This window comes from Aulostomus chinensis, chromosome 16, assembly GCF_037954235.1.
Source record: "Aulostomus chinensis isolate RoL2024-O1b breed Wild chromosome 16, RoL_Achi_v1.0, whole genome shotgun sequence".
Classification (NCBI taxonomy): Eukaryota; Metazoa; Chordata; class Actinopteri; order Syngnathiformes; family Aulostomidae; genus Aulostomus; species Aulostomus chinensis.
Genome location: NC_141335.1, coordinates 15,792,152 through 15,812,534, shown reverse-complemented (window position 1 = coordinate 15,812,534; position 20,383 = coordinate 15,792,152). Strand labels below are relative to the sequence as shown.

Below are 20,383 nucleotides of genomic sequence, written 5' to 3'. Positions count from 1 at the left end.
CTCATGACGCTTGATACTAGACGCGGTGTCGTGGATTTTGTCCCTAGCTGCGTACCGTTGCTGGCTAAAACAAACAGACAATGGCGTCGGCTGAATCTCAGACGCGGTTTGGACATTCTGTCAAAGGACTATTATCCGATAAAGTCAGCTCGTGTAGCGTGGATGTGATCGCCCTTACTCGCCAAGTGCTGAAGAGTTCCCGCAGCCAAGAGGTACAGAGCAACATTTTATTAATAATGTAAAACTGATGGCAGCGGTGAGATCGATCTCTCACACTACCAGATTGGTCGTTTTCATTTCACAAACATAACCTTTGGCATAACCAACGCAGATGACTTCAGAATTACGAATTTATTTAGACTTTTACTTTTATTTTGGTGAACTTAATAAGGTAGACCATTGTATTTCGACGATTTATGGTCGTAGATACAATACACTCAATACATGTACGCAGAAAATACATCACTTGCCTTGTCTCTGGGGAAGAATCTTAGGATCATGAAGATATGGGATTGATGACTGTTGGACCAGTCATTTTAACCAAAAAGAAAAAAAAATCTACCAATAGAAATTATGTTATAGTTGCTGGGCTTTCTTCGTCTTATTATTGTAGTCTTCCTTGGATTTGCGGCAGTCTCGATGCTTTGCGGCACATTTCTGCCTCTCAGGTCGGTTTTGGAGCACTGTGATGTACCTCAATTTTCACAAGAGTAATCCTTTTGAACATATCGTCCAAGACTGGTTTAACAAACTGTAGCTGGTTTTGAGTACAATGCAGTATTTGTCCCAGTGAAATTTTCTGTTTTCCAATGCATAATAAAGCAATGTGCACCCATTCTCATTGCTCCTTGTCCAAGCAACATTACATCAGTGCATGTTTTTGCTGTCTTCAGGTTCTGCAGAGTTCATGCTTGTGTTTGCTCATCAGGTCAAAATTACAATGTTCCATCCTCCTTTGGCCAGATACCACTTGTTTGTCTTTACATGATTTGTAAGGAAAAATAATGACAACCCCTCTTTTCATTCTCCCACTCTCTGCTGTTATGTTTTCCATAATTACTGAACATAATTCAGATCCCGTGATGGTAAATGGACTCAATTTTATATAGCGCTTTTCTACCTTAGCGGCACTGAAAGCGCTTTACAGTGTCATCTCATTCACCCATTCACACACACTGATGGTGGAGGCGGCCATGCAAGGCGCCATCCTACTCATCAGGAGCAATTATGGGTTTAGTATCTTGCTCAAGGACACTTCGACATGGTTTCCGGGGTTGAGGAGACCCTTTGGTTGCTAGACGGCCACTCCACCCCTGAGCCATGCCGCCCACACTGCACTGATACATTCTCTGTAATCAGTGTCTCTTTTAAGAGCTATTTAAGCCACTTTGTCTGCTGTCTCATTCTCATCATCCTGAGCGGAACCTAAAAAAAACACAGTGTTCCTCTGGCCTGTTCAGTTTTATGCTATAGGGCCAATATATCTACAACAGGATCTGGCCTTGCTCCACAATTTTGTCTCCTAAGAGTTTTCTAGAACTGAGGCCGAGTCAGAGCAAATGACTGCTGTCCTCAACCAGACCTCCTCCTTCAACTGTAATGGGTAATAGCATTCAGTTCTGTTAAACTAAGACCTGGTCAGACAGTCACATGAGCTTTACAAACTCTAATATGTAAAAGGCAAAACCTGATTTTCCAGATCAGTGGATATTGGGCCCGAGGTGCGTAAATCTGAAAACATTTTGGCCTGTGATCTTCAAGTCTTTGTGTCAACATTCCTTCATATCCAGCATTGTTAATAGTTTTCATGCTTTCCAAAAATACAAAAATCAACATCAGGTGTTTGGCTACATTTAGGGACCCCCTGGTAAATTTGTGTCGAAATATCACACCTCATACTGTTATATTGCTGCGCTGTACATAGCCCACCGCCAGTGCTTGAATTGTGCACATTGGTGCCTGTGTGCCATGTTAAGAAACTGGCACAATCTGTATTATTGTGATTTCTCTCGCTTCTGCTGTTAATTTCCGACTCCCTCTTATCCAGATCTACGACCTCTTGCCCATCAAGTAATCTCTCACTCTTTCAGTGTCCAAGATCAAACCATCAACCAGCCAGATCATTCAAAACAACACTGTAGTTCATTAAGAATTTAAAATGTCAGTGATAGACATGAGTAGATGTGTTGATCAACACCATCCACAGCAACAGTTAACATGTTTTTAATCTCTGTTTTGAGCAAAAACAAACAAGGTAGGATGAATATATTTCTTTCCATTCTTCTTTGTATGCCATACACTATCACTATCTTTCCTCTTCATATGTTTTAATAGTGCCATTTTTCTCGTTAGCCACAAATGTTTAGCATGTTAACAAGAAGACACTGTTAACAGTATTTTATCAATTAAATTACCATAGTTATATATAATTATTAAAATGACCCATTTCACATTTTAGCCTTTGATTTAGGCTATTTGGTGATCTTATGTTTTGGCCCCACCATCTAATGGCTTGAAAAAAATCTGGCCCAAGGTCAAACTTAATTTTCTGATGCATGCAATAAGAAGAGTGTACTTTCTTCCCTTTTCCTGCTTCCCACTCCCAAGCACATTAGGCAGTGTTTTTCTGGATGTTGCCCATGATATCCCTTTAATTTCACAATGTATTGCATTCCAAGTTTTTCTTACCAGATTGTCAATGGTACCTCCCCCATCCCTACAAGTGCTGCCAGGATTACAGTTGGGGGAAGGGCCCCACAGCATTTTGTCTGTGCCTTTGCCAATATAACATCCAACTATTTTAAACATGATTTCACTGCTGTTCCAAAGCAAACAACCCTGATCAGGTCTTGAGCTTATCATTGCTCTGTAGATCATTAACAGCTCATCTCTTCAAACACCCCATGTATACCCAGCAAAGGAATACATCACATTTATCATCTTTTTAAATTTTTTTCAAACACATTTTTTTACAACACTGTTCACAACTTGTTTTTTTCCAAGTTTGTCCCTGATCAAAGTGAACTCCTAAGAATTTAAAATCTTCAACCCTTTGAAATGCTTGTCCATCCAATAACAATCCAGTGCATTCAATTTTCATGTTACCAAATATTTCAAGTTTTGATTTTTGCTCTTTCTTTAGTGTATTTTCTTGAGTGGTACAAAAAAGTACTTAAAATCATTATTAAACTAAAAAAAGGAGGGCTTTGTATTTAATTTCTTTACTGCAGTGGATATTATATTTACCCATGACAATGATCATGTTCATCAGATCAGAATTAAATGGCTTTAAATTGTCTGTTATAAAAAAGGATATATGAAATGTCACAATGTAAAATGCCCAAATTTGGAAAAAACGTTTTTTTTAATGTCAGTCCAGAACTTTCTGGACAAAGGGTATGAGAAAAGCATGTATGGGGCCTTTATAGTTGCAAAATAGCTGCAATTGCGTATCTCTTTCTGTTCATTCGTAATCAAATTTGTAAATGTGTGAAATAATTTGTAAATGCATAAAATTTGTGAATGTATAAAAGAATCTACAGTTGAGTATTTAGAATCTGTGTTTTTATCAGATTTGTAAATTTGTTACAATCTGAAAATGCGCTCACAGATTAATAAATCTGTACAAAGGTCTAAAAATGCCTAATCAGGCCAAAATAATCTGAAGGGTGCACCAGTTTAGCCCGTCAGCCTGTGCTCAGGGCCAAGCAAACTTTGGCTTACAGACAGATAAATCTTCACATGCATTTGCAGACCTGACACAGGAGAAGAGTAGCAAAAATCACATGTTGAAATGAAAGCCAATTAATTTGCCTGCGATAGTTGGAATTGAACACATAGGTATTTACAGATGTCGGAACGGATTAACAAATCTATATATACACAGTATATTCACAGATCTTTGTACAGATTTACAAATCTGTGTAATCAAAAAAGGTTGCCTAATTGGTTCTGAAAGATAGTGTGAAATTACTAGTCACTTTAAAAAAAAAGTTTTTTTTTAAGTTCAGAATAAGCTCAACTATTTATAATCATGATTTTCCTAACTGTAAATTTGAGCCATTGCAATTTGGTCATATGTAAACTGCACTACTTTTTTAATCAGTTGAATAATTTCTTTGCAAAATTAAGATTTTCAAGAAGGCTATTATTAAATTTCCATATTGAATCGGAATAGATACATCCCACTGCAAGGAAAGAATGGGACATGGATATTACACAGTGATGAGTAGGAGGCAATGCTGAGATTTCACATCTTGCTACATCATTGATCAAATTGTTAGATGTTAGGAAATAGTTATTGAACTCTGTTCATGATTTTAAGTATTACATCAGGTATATTGTGTACAAATTGGATTTCTCATTTGTAAGTTCAGTTCAGTTCAGTTTATTTTACAAATCTATTAAAATACAAATGCAATTGACATCAAGAAATTTTAAAGTACATTTTGTAAAAATGGGTCTCCCCAGAAGCTATTTAAAGCTTATGACGGGGGCCCAAAACACAGAACATCAGGCACAACAATAAACAGTCATAAGAAAGAAAAAGAAAAAGAAAAAATGACCCATTCCCACCCAAAACCAACCCAACCCAGATCCCAGATCTAGAGACGGTTAGATATGGTACTCTACACCAGATACAATCAGATGTACTACACCAGATACAACTGGATATACTACATCAGATACCGGCATATAAACAAAAAATATACGTACGTACTTTCATTCAAGCGAGAGAAACCAACCATTTAGATCCTCAATCATTATTCACAGTATTAGTATAAGATAGAATTTAATAACATTAAACATAAATAGATAATAAATCTTATTTCAACCTCTTTTTAAAAATAGACAGAGATGCAGACTATAGTGCTATCAGTCTCATTCCAGATTGTTGGACCTTTACAGGTTACACTAAAACTAGTACATTTCAGTTTCCTTTTCTTTCCCTTCAGAAGTTGTTTTATTGGTTACACAGCTTCTTGGCATCAGACAGCTTGTTTATCACATATCGCTGATCAATTTTTGAAAGTAGGTGGATGCGTCCGTCCTGAGTCCAGCTAGCTGCGAGCTTGTCTTTGAATTTTCTCCGCAGGTCCTCCAGCAGTTTCACCCTCTATGCAGTTAGACTCTCCAGAATGTGCGTCTTTGGCGTGGATCCCTTGAGCCGCTTTTTAGCTTTGTAGATCTTGTCTCTGGTATTATATTGGGCAAACTTAATGATTCCCCTTGGTCTGTCCTTATTGTTGGACTTAGGTCTTAAGTTATCATCTAAGTTTACTATAAATTAAATATCTTCTAATTAATTTATCAGTAGAAGCCTTGTCCATTCTTTCAACATCTTAATTTAGGAAGAAATGATTTTTTTTTTTGTTTCAAGCTCTATTGTTAAATCCGTTGACACATCTCAAAATATAATTCACCTTATTAGGAATCATGAGCCAATGCCTTTTTCAACTTTTGTATTTAATTAGCTGTCATCACTCAGTCAAATTTACAGCTACTTATGTAAACATGAAGAGGTCACAGTGAAGTTTGGTGAGGGAATATTTCAAACTGAAAAATTATGAAGTTCGCTGCAGTCACTGCATAGCCATGTTTAAGTGCAACATGACAATTTTCATACCATTTGAACAACTCACACCCATCCATGGTTAATATCGGGCTGTGAAAGATACACTAACCAAAGGACTCTAGACCACTTTAGTGAGAGCTACCTCACGTCACCTGCTGTTACACCAGCATAAATTAAATCAACAGTCTTGCTTGCTGAAAACCTGCCAGACCAGCATACACCCTTCTCGCTGAAAAAATGAATTAAACTGTTGAGAAGCAAGGATTTGAAGCCCAAGTTATTGCAGGTGCCCCTAACAACACAGCCAGTGTAACTGCTGCCAACCATCCCACAAGAATCAGCTGGATCTCCATTGCCTGCTTTTCTTCACACACAGCAAATGATAGATTTGAGCTACTCCTTAATCATGTAACATATGCGGCTGCTATATCAATAGCCACTTTAATCACAGCACTGTAGCATGCTCTGCAGAAGCAACAGGAGCAAATGGGCCTTGCAACCCATCTTGTAAAACACAATAGAACTCTATCAACAGACCCCTCATAGAGAAGCCACCCACTGTTGTGTGTACCCTGCCTGGAGGGGCACTGGGGCCCCACCCTGGAGCCAGGGCTGGGGTAGGGGCTCAAAGGCGAGCGTCTGGTGGCCGGGCCTTGGTTCGTCGGGCCCGGCTGTGCCTAGTCCGAAAAGGTGACACAAGCATGTCCTCCCTTGGACCCACCGCCCATAGGAGGAACCGGAGGGGTCCGGTGCAATGTGGCCTGGGTGGCAGTCCAAGGTGGGGGCCTCGGCTGTCTCAACCCCAGGCATGGAAGCTGGCTTTTGGGACATGGAACGTTCCCTCTCTGGCGGGGAAGGAGCTGGAGCTGGTGGAAGAGGTTGAGCGTGACAAGATATAGTCGGCCTCACCTCGACACAAAGCTCTGGGTCCGGAACCTGAGTACTTGAGAGGGGTTGGACTCTCTCTTTTGCTGGAGTTGCTCCAGGTGAGAGGCGGAGGGCGGAGGTGGGCTTTTTGGTTGCCCCTAGACTCTCTGCCTGTAAGTTTGGGTTTACCCAAGGTCGGGGAATGGGTCTTCACAGTGGTCTGTGCTTATGTGGGGGAAAGCGGCAACTTGCCCACACTGTTTACAGTGGGGACGGGAGGCTGTTGACGTCAGCTGGTGAGATAATTGAGCGGTGGAAGGATATTTGAGGAACTCCTAAATCCCACCAACACGTGCTCCATGGGGGAGACGGAGTTCGGAGAGTGCTTGGGGGAGGGGGGGGGGGTCGTCCAATCTCCGGGGCAGAAGTCGCCGAGGCAGTTGGGCCGCTCTGTGGTGGCAGAGCTCCGGGGGTGGATGAGATCCGCCCTGGGTGTGTCGGGGCTCTGGATGTTGTGGGGCTGTCCTGGTTGACACGTCTCTGCAACATTGCATGCACATCAGGGGCGGTGCCTTTGGAGTGGCAGACCGGGGTGGTGGTCTACGTCTTTAAGAAAGGACCAGAGGGTGTGTTCCAACTTTCGGGGATCACACTCCTCAGCCTCCCTGGTAAGGTCTATGCCAGGGTACTGGAGAGGAGGGTCAGGGCGATAGTCGAACCTCAGATTGAGGAGGAGCAGTGTGATTTTCGTCCCAGCCGTGGAACCGTGGATCAGCTCTTCACCCTCGCTAGGGTGCTGGAGGGGGCATGGGAGTTTGCCCAACCACTCCACATGTGTTTCGTGGATCTGGAGAAGGCTTACAACCGTGTTCCCAGGAGCACCCTGTGGGGGTGGGGTGGCCCTTTACAAAGGGCCATTCGGTTGTTCTACCGGAGGAGCGAGGGTCTGGTCCGTGTTGCCAGCAGTAAGTCGGACTTGTTCCCAGTGAGGGTTGGACTCCGCCAAGGCTGCCCTTTGTCACCAGTTCTGTTCATAACCTTTATGGACAGAATTTCTAGGTGCAGCCGGGTGGTGGATGGGGTCGAGTTCGGTGGCGGGAGGGTGTCGTCTCTGCTGTTTGCGGATGACGTAGTCCTCTTCGCGCCATTGGGCCACGACCTCCAGCTCTTGCTGGGACAGTTCGCAGCCGAATGTGAAGCGGCTGGGATGAGAATCAGCACCTCCAATCTGAGGCCATGGTCCTCAGCCGGAAAAGGGTGGTTTGCCCACTCCAGGTCGGGGGGGAGGTCCTTCCTCAGGTGGAGGAGTTTAAGTATCTCGGGGTCTTGTTCACGAGTGAGGGTAGGATGGAGCGGGAGATTGACAGGCGGATTGGGGCGGCGTCCGCAGTGATGCGGGTGCTAAACCAGTTCGTTGTGGTGAAGAGGGAGCTGAGCCAGAAGGCGAGGCTCTCGATTTACCCGTCAATCTACGTTCCAACCCTCACCTATGGTCATGAGCTTTGGGTAATGACCCAAAAGAACGCCTGGTGCTTCCAGCCCAGCGCTGCTCCAAATCTCTAGCCAGACTCTTCTCTTCTGTTGTTCCCAAATGGTGGAACGAACTACCGAACTCTGTGCGTCCCTTTCCACTTTTAAGAGACAATTGAAGACTCAATTGTTCAGAGAGCACCTAGGCACTTAACCTGACTTTTCTCCTCTTTGTCCTGTGGGGTAGAATAAGTCAGAGGGTCCAAGACCCAGCACGTAGTGATTATGTAGCACTAACTGTATTGTGTGATGTTATATGTTTGTCCAAAAAAAGGGGGGGGGGGGCGACACTTCTTCTGCCACTAGATGGCAATACCTGTGACCAAATCACAACTGAAGCACTTTTGCGCTTACTATGGGTTTTTCCTTGCTTGTGTTGTACGTCGCTTTGGACAAAAGCGTCTGCTAAATGAAATTGTAGAATTGTAGAACGAGATCGCGAATACAAGCGGCTGAAATGAGTTTCCTCCGCAGGGTGGCTGGGCTCTCTATTAGAGATAGGGTGAGAAGCTCAGTCATTCAGGAGGTGCTCAGAGTAGAGCCGCTGCTCCTCCACATCGAGAGGAGTCAGTTGAGGTGGTTCGGGCATCTGGTGAAGATGCCTCCTGGATGCCTCCCTCGGGAGGTGTTCCAGGCATGCCCAACCGGGAGGAGGCCCTGAGGCTGACCCAGGACACGCTGGAGGGATTATATCTCTCGGCTGGCCTGGGAATGCCTCGGGATTCCCCCGGAAGAGCTGGTGGAAGTGGCTGGGGAGAGGACAATCTGGGCTTCCTTACTGAGGCTGCTGCCCCCGCGACCTGGACCCACCGGATAAAGCAGAGGACGACGACGATGATAGAACTCTGTCCATTAGAGATTAAATCGGCTGGGAGCACACACACTAAAACTGCAGCTATAGCCTCTGCTTACAGCAATACTCCTTGGGGAGCAATACTCTACTTAATACTGGCGCAACAGGCATAAACAGAACTTTCAGAGGGAACCCTCCATCACTGAATTGCATCCCTAAAGGCAGGTGAATATGACTGGAAGAACATTCCCTAGGCTTAGCCTCAATGGGCTGTTGTTTTATTAGTCTCTAGTTATGTAGGAATAAATTTTGTCGTAACTTAAAACTTTTCCTTTTCACACATTCTCATTCTCTTTCTCTCAGCTATGCTGAGTGTTTTGGAGTTGTTTGAAATTATATTTTGGCACAAAACACCATGACATGCTTTATTTTGTTTTCTTTGCCATGGCACTTTGATATATATTTTTAAAAAATGGCAACTAAATTGATAATTGGTCATTAATTTCCCTGATGTTCAATCCAGGAAATTGATTTAAATTCCCATCCCTAGTTTATCCATCCATCTATCCATCTTCTTCTGCTTATCCACGGTAAGGAAATCGTTAGGTGCATCGCACTCTGAGAAAGGATAGAGTTTTAAAAAGTCTGGAGGAAGCAGGGGAGGAAAAAAATCTTCGGACAAAGCTTATTCTCATGTCACTGCTCAAAACAGAAAAGGCCTTACTGTATCTCAGTTCACCAATAGCTATAATACTCTAAATAATCGGGGGATATAAATCACCTTTTCAACATTAAACTCTTCTTTGATTATCATTCACTGCTCCTTTTTCATTATGAGAAGTAGAAAGTGTTCAGTTCATAAAAACAAACAAAGAGAGACAAAAATTCCCATTTCATGGAAAAAAACTTTTAGGCAGAGCCTGGGTGCTACCACTCACTCTACGAACTTGGAAAAACCCCTGATGATAAGACCCATCATCAGCAAGAGTGCATGGAACCAAACCCTTCAGTGTATTCACTCATGTTTTTGGACATGTAAATTTCAATAAAGATAACAAAATAATCAAATGTGTATAAATAAACTGTCCTTTTATTCCAAAAGTTGTCATGAAAGTTTGGGGAGTAAATTTAGTTGCACTCAAAAGCTGGAGGTTGAGATTACATGAACCTAAAGAGAGCTAAATTGTCCCCACCCATACAGGACAGTCCCAGATGCCAAGCAAACTTGCTCAGAATGGATACTTTCACTGTCAACACAACACCTGGCCTCCTATTGGTCAGTGGATTTTGACAGGTTTGTTTGACCAACAATCCTAGGATGCAGGAAAAATCCAAAAAAGATAAAGTTACTCCATATCGATGCAACGTTTTATTGTGAATGGAGGGAATGCCAATAAATTTAAATTCTGTCTCTTGTTAAATATTTTTTGTGGTCAATATCAAAAACATATTATGTATATCTCACAGTGTTGGGATCAGCAACCTTAGGCACATGTGCCAGACACACAGTGGCTTAACCAATCTCATGCAAGTATATGTGGACAGGAGAAATTTTGAATAGTATTAAAGTGACCTCCAGTCCACATGTGAAATTCGCTGTCTCACATGGCCAAAGCCAGTTGGCTTGTATGGTTGTTTGCTTCCTCTCCTACTTGCCATGCCTTGATTTCTGATTGGCTGAAACTCATTGGCCTCTTAACATTGCCATGCTTAGTGGCTGAAACATAGTGCTAGTGCTGTGGTCTTGGTCAATGATGTCATCCCTGCAAGCTAAGAAAGCAAAGGGCCAGGTTTGTCTGCACTTGTGGACAGTAAATTGGGCTTTGTGCCTTGGAAGGAGCATGCTCTGTGTCCTCTTTTTCTTGTAAATCTTGTTTACTGAACACAAGTATGCCATTTTGAGACAAAACATGCAAAAACTTTCAAGGATAAGGAAGACAAGGCTAAATCAATTAAACATGCCCAGATAAGTGTCGAGGACAAGAACAAGCAAGTACAAAGTAGCAAAGTTTTTGCGAATGCTTAACTATCTTGCACTGAATCAAGGTACCACATTGCATTGCGAAATGTTGAAAGATGTTCGCTGATGGTGAATATATTAAGGATGCCCTCGTGTGTGTGTGTGTGTGTGTGTGTGTGTGTGTGTGTGTGTGTGTGTGTGTGTGTGTGAATTAGATGTTCTCCTTTTCAAGGAGGAAAAATGAATTAACACGGTTGAGGAGTGTCAGGTCTTGTGTGATCCACAGTTCTCTTATGTACAAAACTCATTCAAACTCTGTGGTTTGGATAAATCTGGAAGTTACTGTAAATAAAACACTTTCCTCTGTGTAGTGATGGAGGCTATTTTGTCTTTGAGTTGTAGATTTGTATTCTTTGTCCTGTTTGGTTCCAAAAGTCAGCTTCAGCAGCCATTGACAATTCTCTTTCCAATTTTATTGAAGGTATCTTTAGTGTTTAATCAGATTAATACTGTTCTGTAAAAGGAGGATTTTTTTTTTTATTTCAAAGGGATTTTTAAATAAGTCTGAGCATGTTGGGGAAAGATCAAGTTTGGGTGCTCCACTGGTACATGTGGCTTCAATTGATAATTGATTATTTGAGTTGTTGATTTTCAAGAAATTGTTTGCTCCTGATGCTGTACTCCAGCTGCAGGAATGAAACCATGTTGTTGCTCTTGTTCCAGATGGTGATGATTTATTTAGATGGTGCCAGAGCATCTGTTATTGTTTTATGTGACATAATAAAATAATTTCCTGTTGGAAGTCATTAATAGAAGAAGGGTACAAAAAGAGCAGATTCAAAGCTACTGCGGGATCATAATAAGTATATTGTTCATTATATACCTGGTTATATTACTTGATATCAGCAACTATCCATCCATGTAACCATCCGTTTTCTGCCGCTTACCCTGTAAAGGGTCACGGGGGACTGGAGCCTATCCCAGCTGCCGTCAGGTGAGAGGCGGGCTTCACTCTGGACAGGTTGCCAGTCCATCACAGGGCCAACATATATAGCCAGACAACCATTCACACTCACAACCATGCCTACAGTCAATTTAGAGTATCCAATTAGTCTAGTCCCCTCTTGTATGTCTTTGGACTGTGGGAGGAAGCCAGAGTAGGCTACCCAGAGAGAACCTACACAGGCACAGGGAGAACATGCAAACTCCACAGAGAAAGACCCCATGCTCAAGCCAGGGTTGAACCAGGAGCGTTCTTGCTGTGAGGCGACAGTGCTAAACACTGCACCACCGTGCCCCTCGATTTCAGCAACTAGTCTCTCTTTATCCATTGTGATGGAAGCCGAGAAGAAGAGCTGCTACAGGAGCTGCAGTATTCAAAATAACTTTGCCCACATTTTAAGAAAACTGCACCAATGACAAATAGAAGAGTAATATGAATCAATGCTGGGGCTACACAGCAACATGTGACAAACCATGCTTACCTGCTTGAGTGTGGGGTTTAGTTTATAGAAAATGATCGGGACCGCTGTTGTGAAATGCAGCATTTAATGCCAGCATGTTTCAGCCTCTAGCATAACCTGTGTCTCTGCCTTACATTTGGCACAACTATGCTAGGTGAGCTCGGGGCCAGAGCAAATGAGTTCCTCTGTGGCTGTCTGTAAAATAGAGTCGCTGTCAGTGATGATCTGATACTCATGATTTCCAACAAATCAGATGATGTTGTGGAACACTTCTTGAGACTATCAGTGAGTCAAGCCCAGGCAGGGGGAGAATGGCTGCAGCAGAGCCAAAGCAGCACTCCTTCAATTATAGTTTTAAGCTAATTTTTTGGGCTGGGAACACACCCCAACCACACCTCTTCCTACTTCCATTCAGGACTCCCCAACCCTTTCCTCTCCTTTCCTTCTCGCATACATGTCATTTCCCAAAGGCTGTGCTTTAATTTCTCACCTACTGTCATTTGCTTATTCCATTCTCTTTGGACAAACTGTGCCAAACCATGAATTTAGTGTACAACACTGTCATTCATCCATTCTTCATTTCAGAGTCTGCACACTCTTCCCAAATCAAAGTTGCAACATCTGCCTCCAGCAATGGCTTTTCTGAACACATGAATTAAATCATGAGCTATTGGTCTTATCACTGCTACAACTGCTCCATTCTCAAAGGTCTTAGAATCACTCAGTCTCTTTATTAATGAAGCAGAGTTTTTAGGATTTCCACCCTAAGCTTCCCCAAACTACGACAACTCATCTGTGTTAAAATTGATATTCCATTAAATTTCTAAAATGTTACTTCATTCTTTACAGTTAAGCTATATTTTGTATGGTAGTTCCACTGATAATCAACAAATCAATTAAACACCAAATTCTTATCCTATGACAATTTTTTGTTTTAAAGAAAAAAATGTATATGGAACAGTTGAGGGTAGATCTGACATCAGGGCTTGGGTAACTTTGATTAATTAAATTAGAAAACTATTTTGTCAGGAAATGAACAGTAATAGTATTTGATCACAAAAGTGAGTAGTTGCAGTTCTAAATACTAATCAGTGCGAATGTCCATTTAATGTTTCAGCTTCTTGGTCAAGCAGCTAGAAATATGGTCATTCAGGAAGATGCGATTCTGCACTCAGAGGATGTAAGTATCATACCCCATTTTTAGTGACAAAACATTTCAAAACAAAAGACATCATTAGTACAATCTACAGCATTAAAGACTGCAGTTATATCAGTGAGTGTCTGAAACAATGACAACAAAAAGCAATCACTGTCTCAAATATTGTGTGATGTTCACTGAGTAATTGTGTCACCAAAATGTTATTGTTGATTGAAACTCTATTATCCACTAGATGACACAATTGACATTATCTTCTGTCTTCCAGAGTCTGCGAAAAATGTCCATTATCACCACACATTTGCAGTATCAGTAAGTATTGATTCCCTGCTGTTTATATACAAAAATTAGGGATTAACAATATTTGATTTTTTTAACCAATATTTGAAAAACAAATAAAGTGCACTTTTTTGTCCCTATATCAATTTTTCACTTTTTAAGAGTGAACTTTTCATTATTCATACAGTGATGGCAGGGTGGTACAGTGGTGAGCACTGTTGCCTTACCGCAAGAATAGGTTTGAATCCACTAACCAACCTGGGCCTTTCTGTGTTGAGTTTGTGTGTTCTACCCGTGTCTGCATTACATTAATTGGAGACTCTTACTGCCTGTAGGTGTGAATGTGAAAAAACTGCCCAGTCCAAGCCATTCCCACTTCTGGTCTATTATCCAGAAAAAGGATACAGAAATAGATTATTTTGTGAGTTAAACAGAAATAGATACAGAAACAGATAATGATGTCTCACTAACAGTTAATGCAGACATGTCATTTTTTAAAATGTCATTTCATTTCATTTTACACCTGCAGATACTGATGACAATGACAATAATATTGTGCATCTGTAACAGGAACATAGCAATACGTGAAATCATTGTTAAAACTGTAGAAAAAAAATTACAACTCTCTTTTTCTGTTTGTCACTCAGGCAGGAGGCTATCCAGAAGAAGTGAGTTTAAACACGCCACTCTGTCATGTTATAATAGTAGGTACTGACAGCACAGACTCAGTGGTAAGTCATCACATCAATTTATGATGCTGTGCTGGTTCTCATATGTGGGCTGTTTTCTACTTTCAGTGTGGAGCACTCTAAAAATCTGCAAGACCAACTAATACACCTGCTGAAGTGAAGTGAGAGAGAAGAAGAGGACGCTGAGCTGAATCACTTCACAAGACATGGACATGCCTTTGCTGCAAAAGATGAACTCATACTGGGTGTACACACATTTCCAGTTCACTTGTCCTTTCTGTCACCTCTTCATCATAAATAAAGTCAATCCATGTGAGCTTGTCCTCTTGAGACGGAGGGCTTAATCAGAATACTTTATTAATCCCCGGGGGGAAATTCTGTATGTATTTAAATGAAGATTTTTGTGTTGTTTTTTTGCAGCAAAAAGCAAATACATCAATACAAAACAATCTTCCACATCATGATAAGAATAAAAGAAAGTCAGGGAATCTGTGGTGCAATTTTATATAGTGACAAATGAGGCATTGCAGGCAGTTCAGGAGCAGTGTCCCCTGAGGGAAAAAAATTCCTTTTGGGCTTTTAACCTTGCAGGTGTTCATTTGCATCCAGAAGATGAAGTAATTTGTACAATAAAGTGTAAAACACAAAAAGCATCATATGTAATCATCCCCTTCATCAGTTTTTACTTCCCATTTACATCTATCTAACTATATCTACCACACACAGAGCCTTGGAGTCCGTTTAGCTTTTTTGCAATTGTGTACTTTTACACAAGTGTGTCAAAATAATTGTCAGTCCAGTTAACATTCAATTCCTCACTTGAGATGTGTGCGTATAGCTAGCCATTTAAATGCTTTATTTATAAGTATATGTATATGTAGAAACTTTAGATTGACCCAATTATTCTTTTTCTATTTCAAATTAATTTGAATTCAGTATTGAATTTAACATGAAGTTATTTTAGCATACTTCAAAATTGAAAAGAGATATATTTATTCGTCTTTCACCCTCCACAGGTCCAGTGCTGCCAAAGAAAATACATGTGATAACGAATTGAATGTTTGTTGGGGCAACCAATATTTCTACACATAGCTGAGGAATTTCCATTAAGGGCCCTTTACTGGCTGTACAATATATCAGCTCAGACTGAGGATAACAAGCAAAGGGACAAACTTATCAGCAACCTGCAGGCCAGACAGCTGCTTGACCCTGAGAGTGTCCCTGAGGCCATGAGGCTGGGTCTTGTTATTTAGCAGTGCACGTGTTCTACATGTGCATATTAAGATTTTGCTGCTAACGTGCTGGCTGAAGGCATGTAGACACACTGGCCTTCAATATAGAATCAGCTCAATAGTAGAATCTGTGTAAGAATTAATAATAATTTACAGTTTATTACACAGAATTAGAGATTGTTAAACTGCTTGTATTTGTAAAACATTAATAAAATCTAGCAAAATTTTTTTTAATGTAGGATCAAATTGAATATTTGTGTAAATCAGTGTGTATTTATTATATCTCACTGAAATGCGAATTGTAGGTGATTGTGACAAGATGAGTGGCATGGTGGTACAGTGGTTAGCACTGTCGCCTCACAGAAAGAAGTTTCCGGATTCAAGCTCCGGCTCGGGCATTGGAGTCTTTCTGTGTGGAGTTTGCATGTTCTCCATGTGCCTGTGTGGGTTCACTCTGAGTACTCCGGCTTCCTCCCACAGCCCAAAGACATGGAAATAGGGACTAGGCTATTTGGATACATTGAATTAACCGTAGGCGTGGCTGTGAGTGTGATTGGTTGTCTGTCCATATGTGTTGGCCCTGCGATGGACTGGCGACCCACCTGAAAGCCACCTCTCCCCCAAAGGCTGCTGGGATAGGCTCAAGTCCCCCGTGACTCTTATCAGGATAAGCAGTTGAAAATGGTTGGCCATTTCACGCTAATTCCCTGATGAATGATGGATTTTATTTCCGCTTGCCAAACCTATATGTCTAGTATATTATTATCATTTAGTGCTCTTTTTCTCAGTCCACATCATTTCCTTCTAGATCCACATGTCCCAATCTCAAACAAAAAATGATCAGCTATTCATATAACCTTCATCCTAATGGCACTTTTTTTTTATCTTGATATAATGCTTTGTATTACTGCTACAAAATCTGAGAGTATGATTACTTTTAATGGCTAAACCTCATCTACCCACTAGAGATAGATGATTATGTCTGTTATCACTGCTGTGTGCACTGATAATTGATTGGAGATGTGTACATTGTAACCACTTCCCCATGCTCAATAAGTGATTGTTTTGATCTGTCTGTATAAATAATTCATGTTTTTCATACTCTCTTCTTATCTTTAATTTCTAATTTACAAAGTTACTTTAGGTTGTGGAAGTATCCATGGTGGAATCCCACTAACAATCATAGCTGTGGAATGAGCTATATGGGTTCTGGTTTGGACTCCTTAATGTCCTTTTTTAAGTCATGAACAAAGCCGTTTGTAAAAAAAAAAAAAAAAACATATTCCCTACAATTCTGTAAAATTGATGATTCCATATTGATATTTCCTCCTCCCTGAATCCTTGTCCAATACGCTACAGATAGTTTGAGTCTCAATAAGTGTTATTCCAGTCCACAGTCATAAAAATGTAATGCTTTAATAATAATAAGTGAGGCTACCTCTGGCTCTAGAGTGAGAGGGTATACTGGAAAAGGAGGGAAAGAATATATCATGTTACGGGGTTAAGTTTTGGGTACAAAAGTTAAAAAGGTTAATTGTTTTTAATTAAAAAGTAGGTCATAGCTGTGAAGTCTGTTGATGCAGAGAAACAGTAGCCTAGAACGTGCTAATAAGGTGTAGAGAGTTTTCTATTGAAAGAGAGGGGGGAAAAAATCTATCAACGGGCTTCGTTTAAAATCTGGAATGAATCAGGATCATATAATTTGAGGGAGGTTGTTTATGTTGTTTCTGTCTTGTTTCGTTTGCTTTGTTTTTGGGATCAACTTGAACATAAAGGCATAACGTTACATTCTTCGGTACAGGGGGTGGCGGCGTCCACCTTGAACGTTGGTTTGTAGTCGGCATTGCAAGTGAAGAAGAAGAAAAAAGAAGCAGGAGGAGGAGGAAGAAGAAGACGAAGACGTTACCTCACGTTAGCTACAACTGCATCGGCCAGGGTTCTACTGAACTTGGTAATAACCTGTGTTTGGAACGGTTTGGATACAGAGTCAGTATCTTAGTCACTGTTTGAAGACTTAGTTGATTAAATTGTTTGTGGGACATGTTTTGTCAGCATTGCGCGGTGAGAAAATGCTCTACCGAGAAGCGTGAATGGTCATAACATTTTTCAGTTGGTTGATAAGAACGAAGGGGTAGGATGGCGGTTATTGTCTGTAATACCAGCTGCTCATCTCAGTTTAAGAAATATTTTCTCTCTTTGTCTCTGATTGGCTCAGTAGAAGGTTGCTCTTTGTTGATTCTTGTTGCCATGGTTATCTGCGCAGCCAGTGCTGGATTGATATTTGTGGGGAAAGCATCTGATAGCTACTAATGATTTGTTTTGGTTCAGTTCAAAGTTAGACAGAGCAGTTTTGATGAAACTTCATATGGTTGAATGGTTGAAAACCTGATAATAGTAAAATTTCTTCTCAGAGCACCTTTCATTCAAAAACCTCAGCTCAGAATGCTTTACATCAAAGAAATATTATAGGGGTTAGAATAATGTTAGAAGCATTTTAAAACAGAACATTTAAAGAAAAATAATAACCAAGAATGCTCACTATCTGTGTCTGAGCAGCCTATACTTTGTCAGTATTTAAGAGCAGTGTAGAGTTAACGTTAACATCACTAAGACGAGTGAGCAAATTCCGACTGCTCAGTGAGTAAATTTATAGTCTAAGTCTTAATACAATTTATTTACAATATTAGCTCATGAGTGACAGCTGATATAGGCCTGGGCCTTGCTTAGAGAGGAGCATAATAGAGAATTATTGTGTTATTTATTTTGGAGTAAAGCAAGTTTCAGAGACTTGCTGCGTACGATTGAATTAATTAAATAAATAAATAACCAATTTTCATATTTGAGAGAGAGAGCTGGAAGAGTGAAGAGGATGCTTGTCAGCCATCTCTGGTGGCTAGTGGACAGGAAGCAACACGGCTGTTATTACAACCAAAATTACAAAGGTTAGCCCCCTGAAAGAAGTAGCATTTACCCAATCTTCCATCTTTCTTTCCACCTGTTTTTTTTTTGTGTGTGTGCCCTGGCTTAACCATACCATCCCAGCATAGATACATTAATTTAGCTGATTTGTTCTTGAGAGGAACTTGAAGTTGCAGAGGCATGTGGACTAGAAACAGTAAAGTTATGAATTGTAAACGGCGACCAGCTGCTCCAGAGATATAGGGGGAAGTATTGCACCCAATTTTGATGTATGCACTCGACGGAGAGCCTGCATAATGGCATCAGCTGTTCCTGTCTAGTCCTCCAGTAAGTTTCTGTTAATATTACATGTTACACATTAAACAGATATAAATACATGGCCAACATTCATTGTTACCTACCAGTCCAAAAGGAACCAGGGAAGTACAGCATCAGATTCACGGTTTACGCAGCCAAGAGCTGTTTCCAACGTGGAAAAGTCATGCCAGTATTTACCCTTTTCTTCCCTGGTTTCACATTGTACCTCTTCTTGGCAATGGTCCTTGTTTGTTTGTTTTTTAGGAGAGGCTTTGATTTCAAATCTGATGAAGGCCATTTTCCACAAGCCTCCATTGTGTTTATGTTAGCAACATACACTTGCTATATCTAACTACCCAGTAACTTGTAGCTTGTAGAAGTAGAAGTGGCTCCCTCCACCCAGCTTAACTTCTTCATTCAGCTGGCTGTGGCATACCAGATGCTAAAGTGAATCAGTATTGCGATCTAATGGTGGAAACTGTATTGTTAGAAGGTATGGGCCGTACCTGAGTGTTTAGCAGTCTATATCTCTGCACTAAAGCAGTTTCTTCTCTGTTGATCAGGATTGGGATTTTTTTTTTTGCTTTTTAAAATAAAAAAAAAAAGTTCCATTCTACACAAATTGCACCTTTAAACATAGACTGGTCAGCTATAACATTATGACCACCTGCCTGATATTGAGTAGTTCCCTCTTTTAATTCCTCCATTTCCTTTCAGACAGCATATTGCTTAAGATGGCTGCTCCGTGAAGTGAATGTGCCCTGGCATGATGGACTTATGATGGTTCCCCAAACATTTATCACAAGTCTGGCAGTGTTTCTCTTGTTCCCATAGGTTCCATCCATCCATCCATTTTCTATACTGCTTATCCCTTAAGGGTTGCTGGGGGCGGAGCCCATCCCACCTGACTTCAAGCAAATGGCAGGGTACACCCTGGACATGCTCCCATAGGTTGTTGCCTCAAGATGTGACTTATGTAACTCCTGTGTTCAGATATATTCCAGTTTCTTCCCACTTTAGCTTCTTCTCTCTTGCTCTCCCTGCCTCCCCTACCAGAAGCTTCCTTCTTCAGCTGTTATTAACATTTCCATGTTTCCCACATTTTGTATTGTAAACTGTTTTCTTCTCTGTAACAACATCTATTGCACGTCTGTCCATCCTGGGTGAGGTATCCCTCCTCTGTTGCTCACCCTGAGGTTTCTCAGATTTTTCCCTGTTAAAAGGGTTTTCTATGGATTTTTTCCTCAGTCGATGTGAGGGTCTAAGGGCAGAGGATGTTGTTATGATGCCATGTAAAGCCCTTTGAGACAAACTGTTTGTGAAAACAGGCTATACAAATATAATTGCCTTGCCTTGCCTTCCCTCGATGATAAATGACAGCCATTGTGTCCAGAGATTTTCGGATTTACTTGGGACACTCCAAGTATGGTATACCTAGAAAAACAGAGAATTTGAATTGTTTTTTAATGATAAGTGAATATTAATAATGTCTCAATATGGAGGTGGCATTATGGTGCAGTGGTTAGCTCTGTCACCTCACAGAAGAAGCCCGGAATGTTTCTGTGTGGAGTTTGCATGTTCTCCACGTACCTGCGTGGGTTCTCTCCGGGTACTCTGGCTTCC

At 41.0% G+C, this 20,383-nt stretch overlaps 2 protein-coding genes across 7 annotated transcripts in view; both read left to right on the top strand.

The window, feature by feature from the left end:
* Positions 1–33: 33 nt before the first annotated feature.
* Positions 34–14,628, top strand: borcs7 (BLOC-1 related complex subunit 7). 3 transcript variants are annotated; one of them, XM_086179982.1, is made up of 5 exons: positions 34–212; positions 13,306–13,368; positions 13,613–13,656; positions 14,271–14,327; positions 14,421–14,628. In XM_086179982.1, exons 1-4 carry the CDS (start codon positions 81–83, stop codon positions 14,293–14,295), a joined length of 264 nt encoding a protein of 87 aa, XP_086036108.1. In that variant the 5' UTR covers positions 34–80; the 3' UTR covers positions 14,296–14,327; positions 14,421–14,628. The 3 variants fall into 3 exon arrangements, with proteins under 3 accessions (XP_086036108.1, XP_086036107.1, XP_086036104.1); XM_086179981.1 differs by having other exon boundaries at positions 14,271–14,331; XM_086179978.1 differs by having other exon boundaries at positions 37–212; positions 14,271–14,291.
* Positions 14,629–14,781: 153 nt separating this feature from the next.
* The window catches only part of cep68 (centrosomal protein 68), a 30,527-nt gene continuing 24,925 nt past the window's right edge, over positions 14,782–20,383 (top strand). For 3 of the 4 annotated variants that reach the window (XM_086179977.1, XM_086179976.1, XM_086179974.1), the window contains exon 1: positions 18,493–18,790. In XM_086179977.1, the coding sequence (XP_086036103.1) occupies positions 18,735–18,790 (56 nt within the window). In that variant the 5' untranslated portion in view covers positions 18,493–18,734. Of the gene's footprint in view, positions 17,496–18,492; positions 18,791–20,383 lie in introns of those variants that run through there. The other variant, XM_086179975.1, reaches the window with a different exon arrangement.

Coding starts and splice junctions, on each gene's coding strand:
- borcs7 (XM_086179978.1), top strand. CDS start 81: ATGGCGTCGGCTGAATCTCAGACGCGGTTTGGACATTCTGTCAAAGGA. Junction 213..13,305: donor AGAGTTCCCGCAGCCAAGAG/GTACAGAGCAAC, acceptor TTAATGTTTCAG/CTTCTTGGTCAAGCAGCTAG. Junction 14,292..14,420: donor CAGGAGGCTATCCAGAAGAA/GTGAGTTTAAAC, acceptor TTCTACTTTCAG/TGTGGAGCACTCTAAAAATC.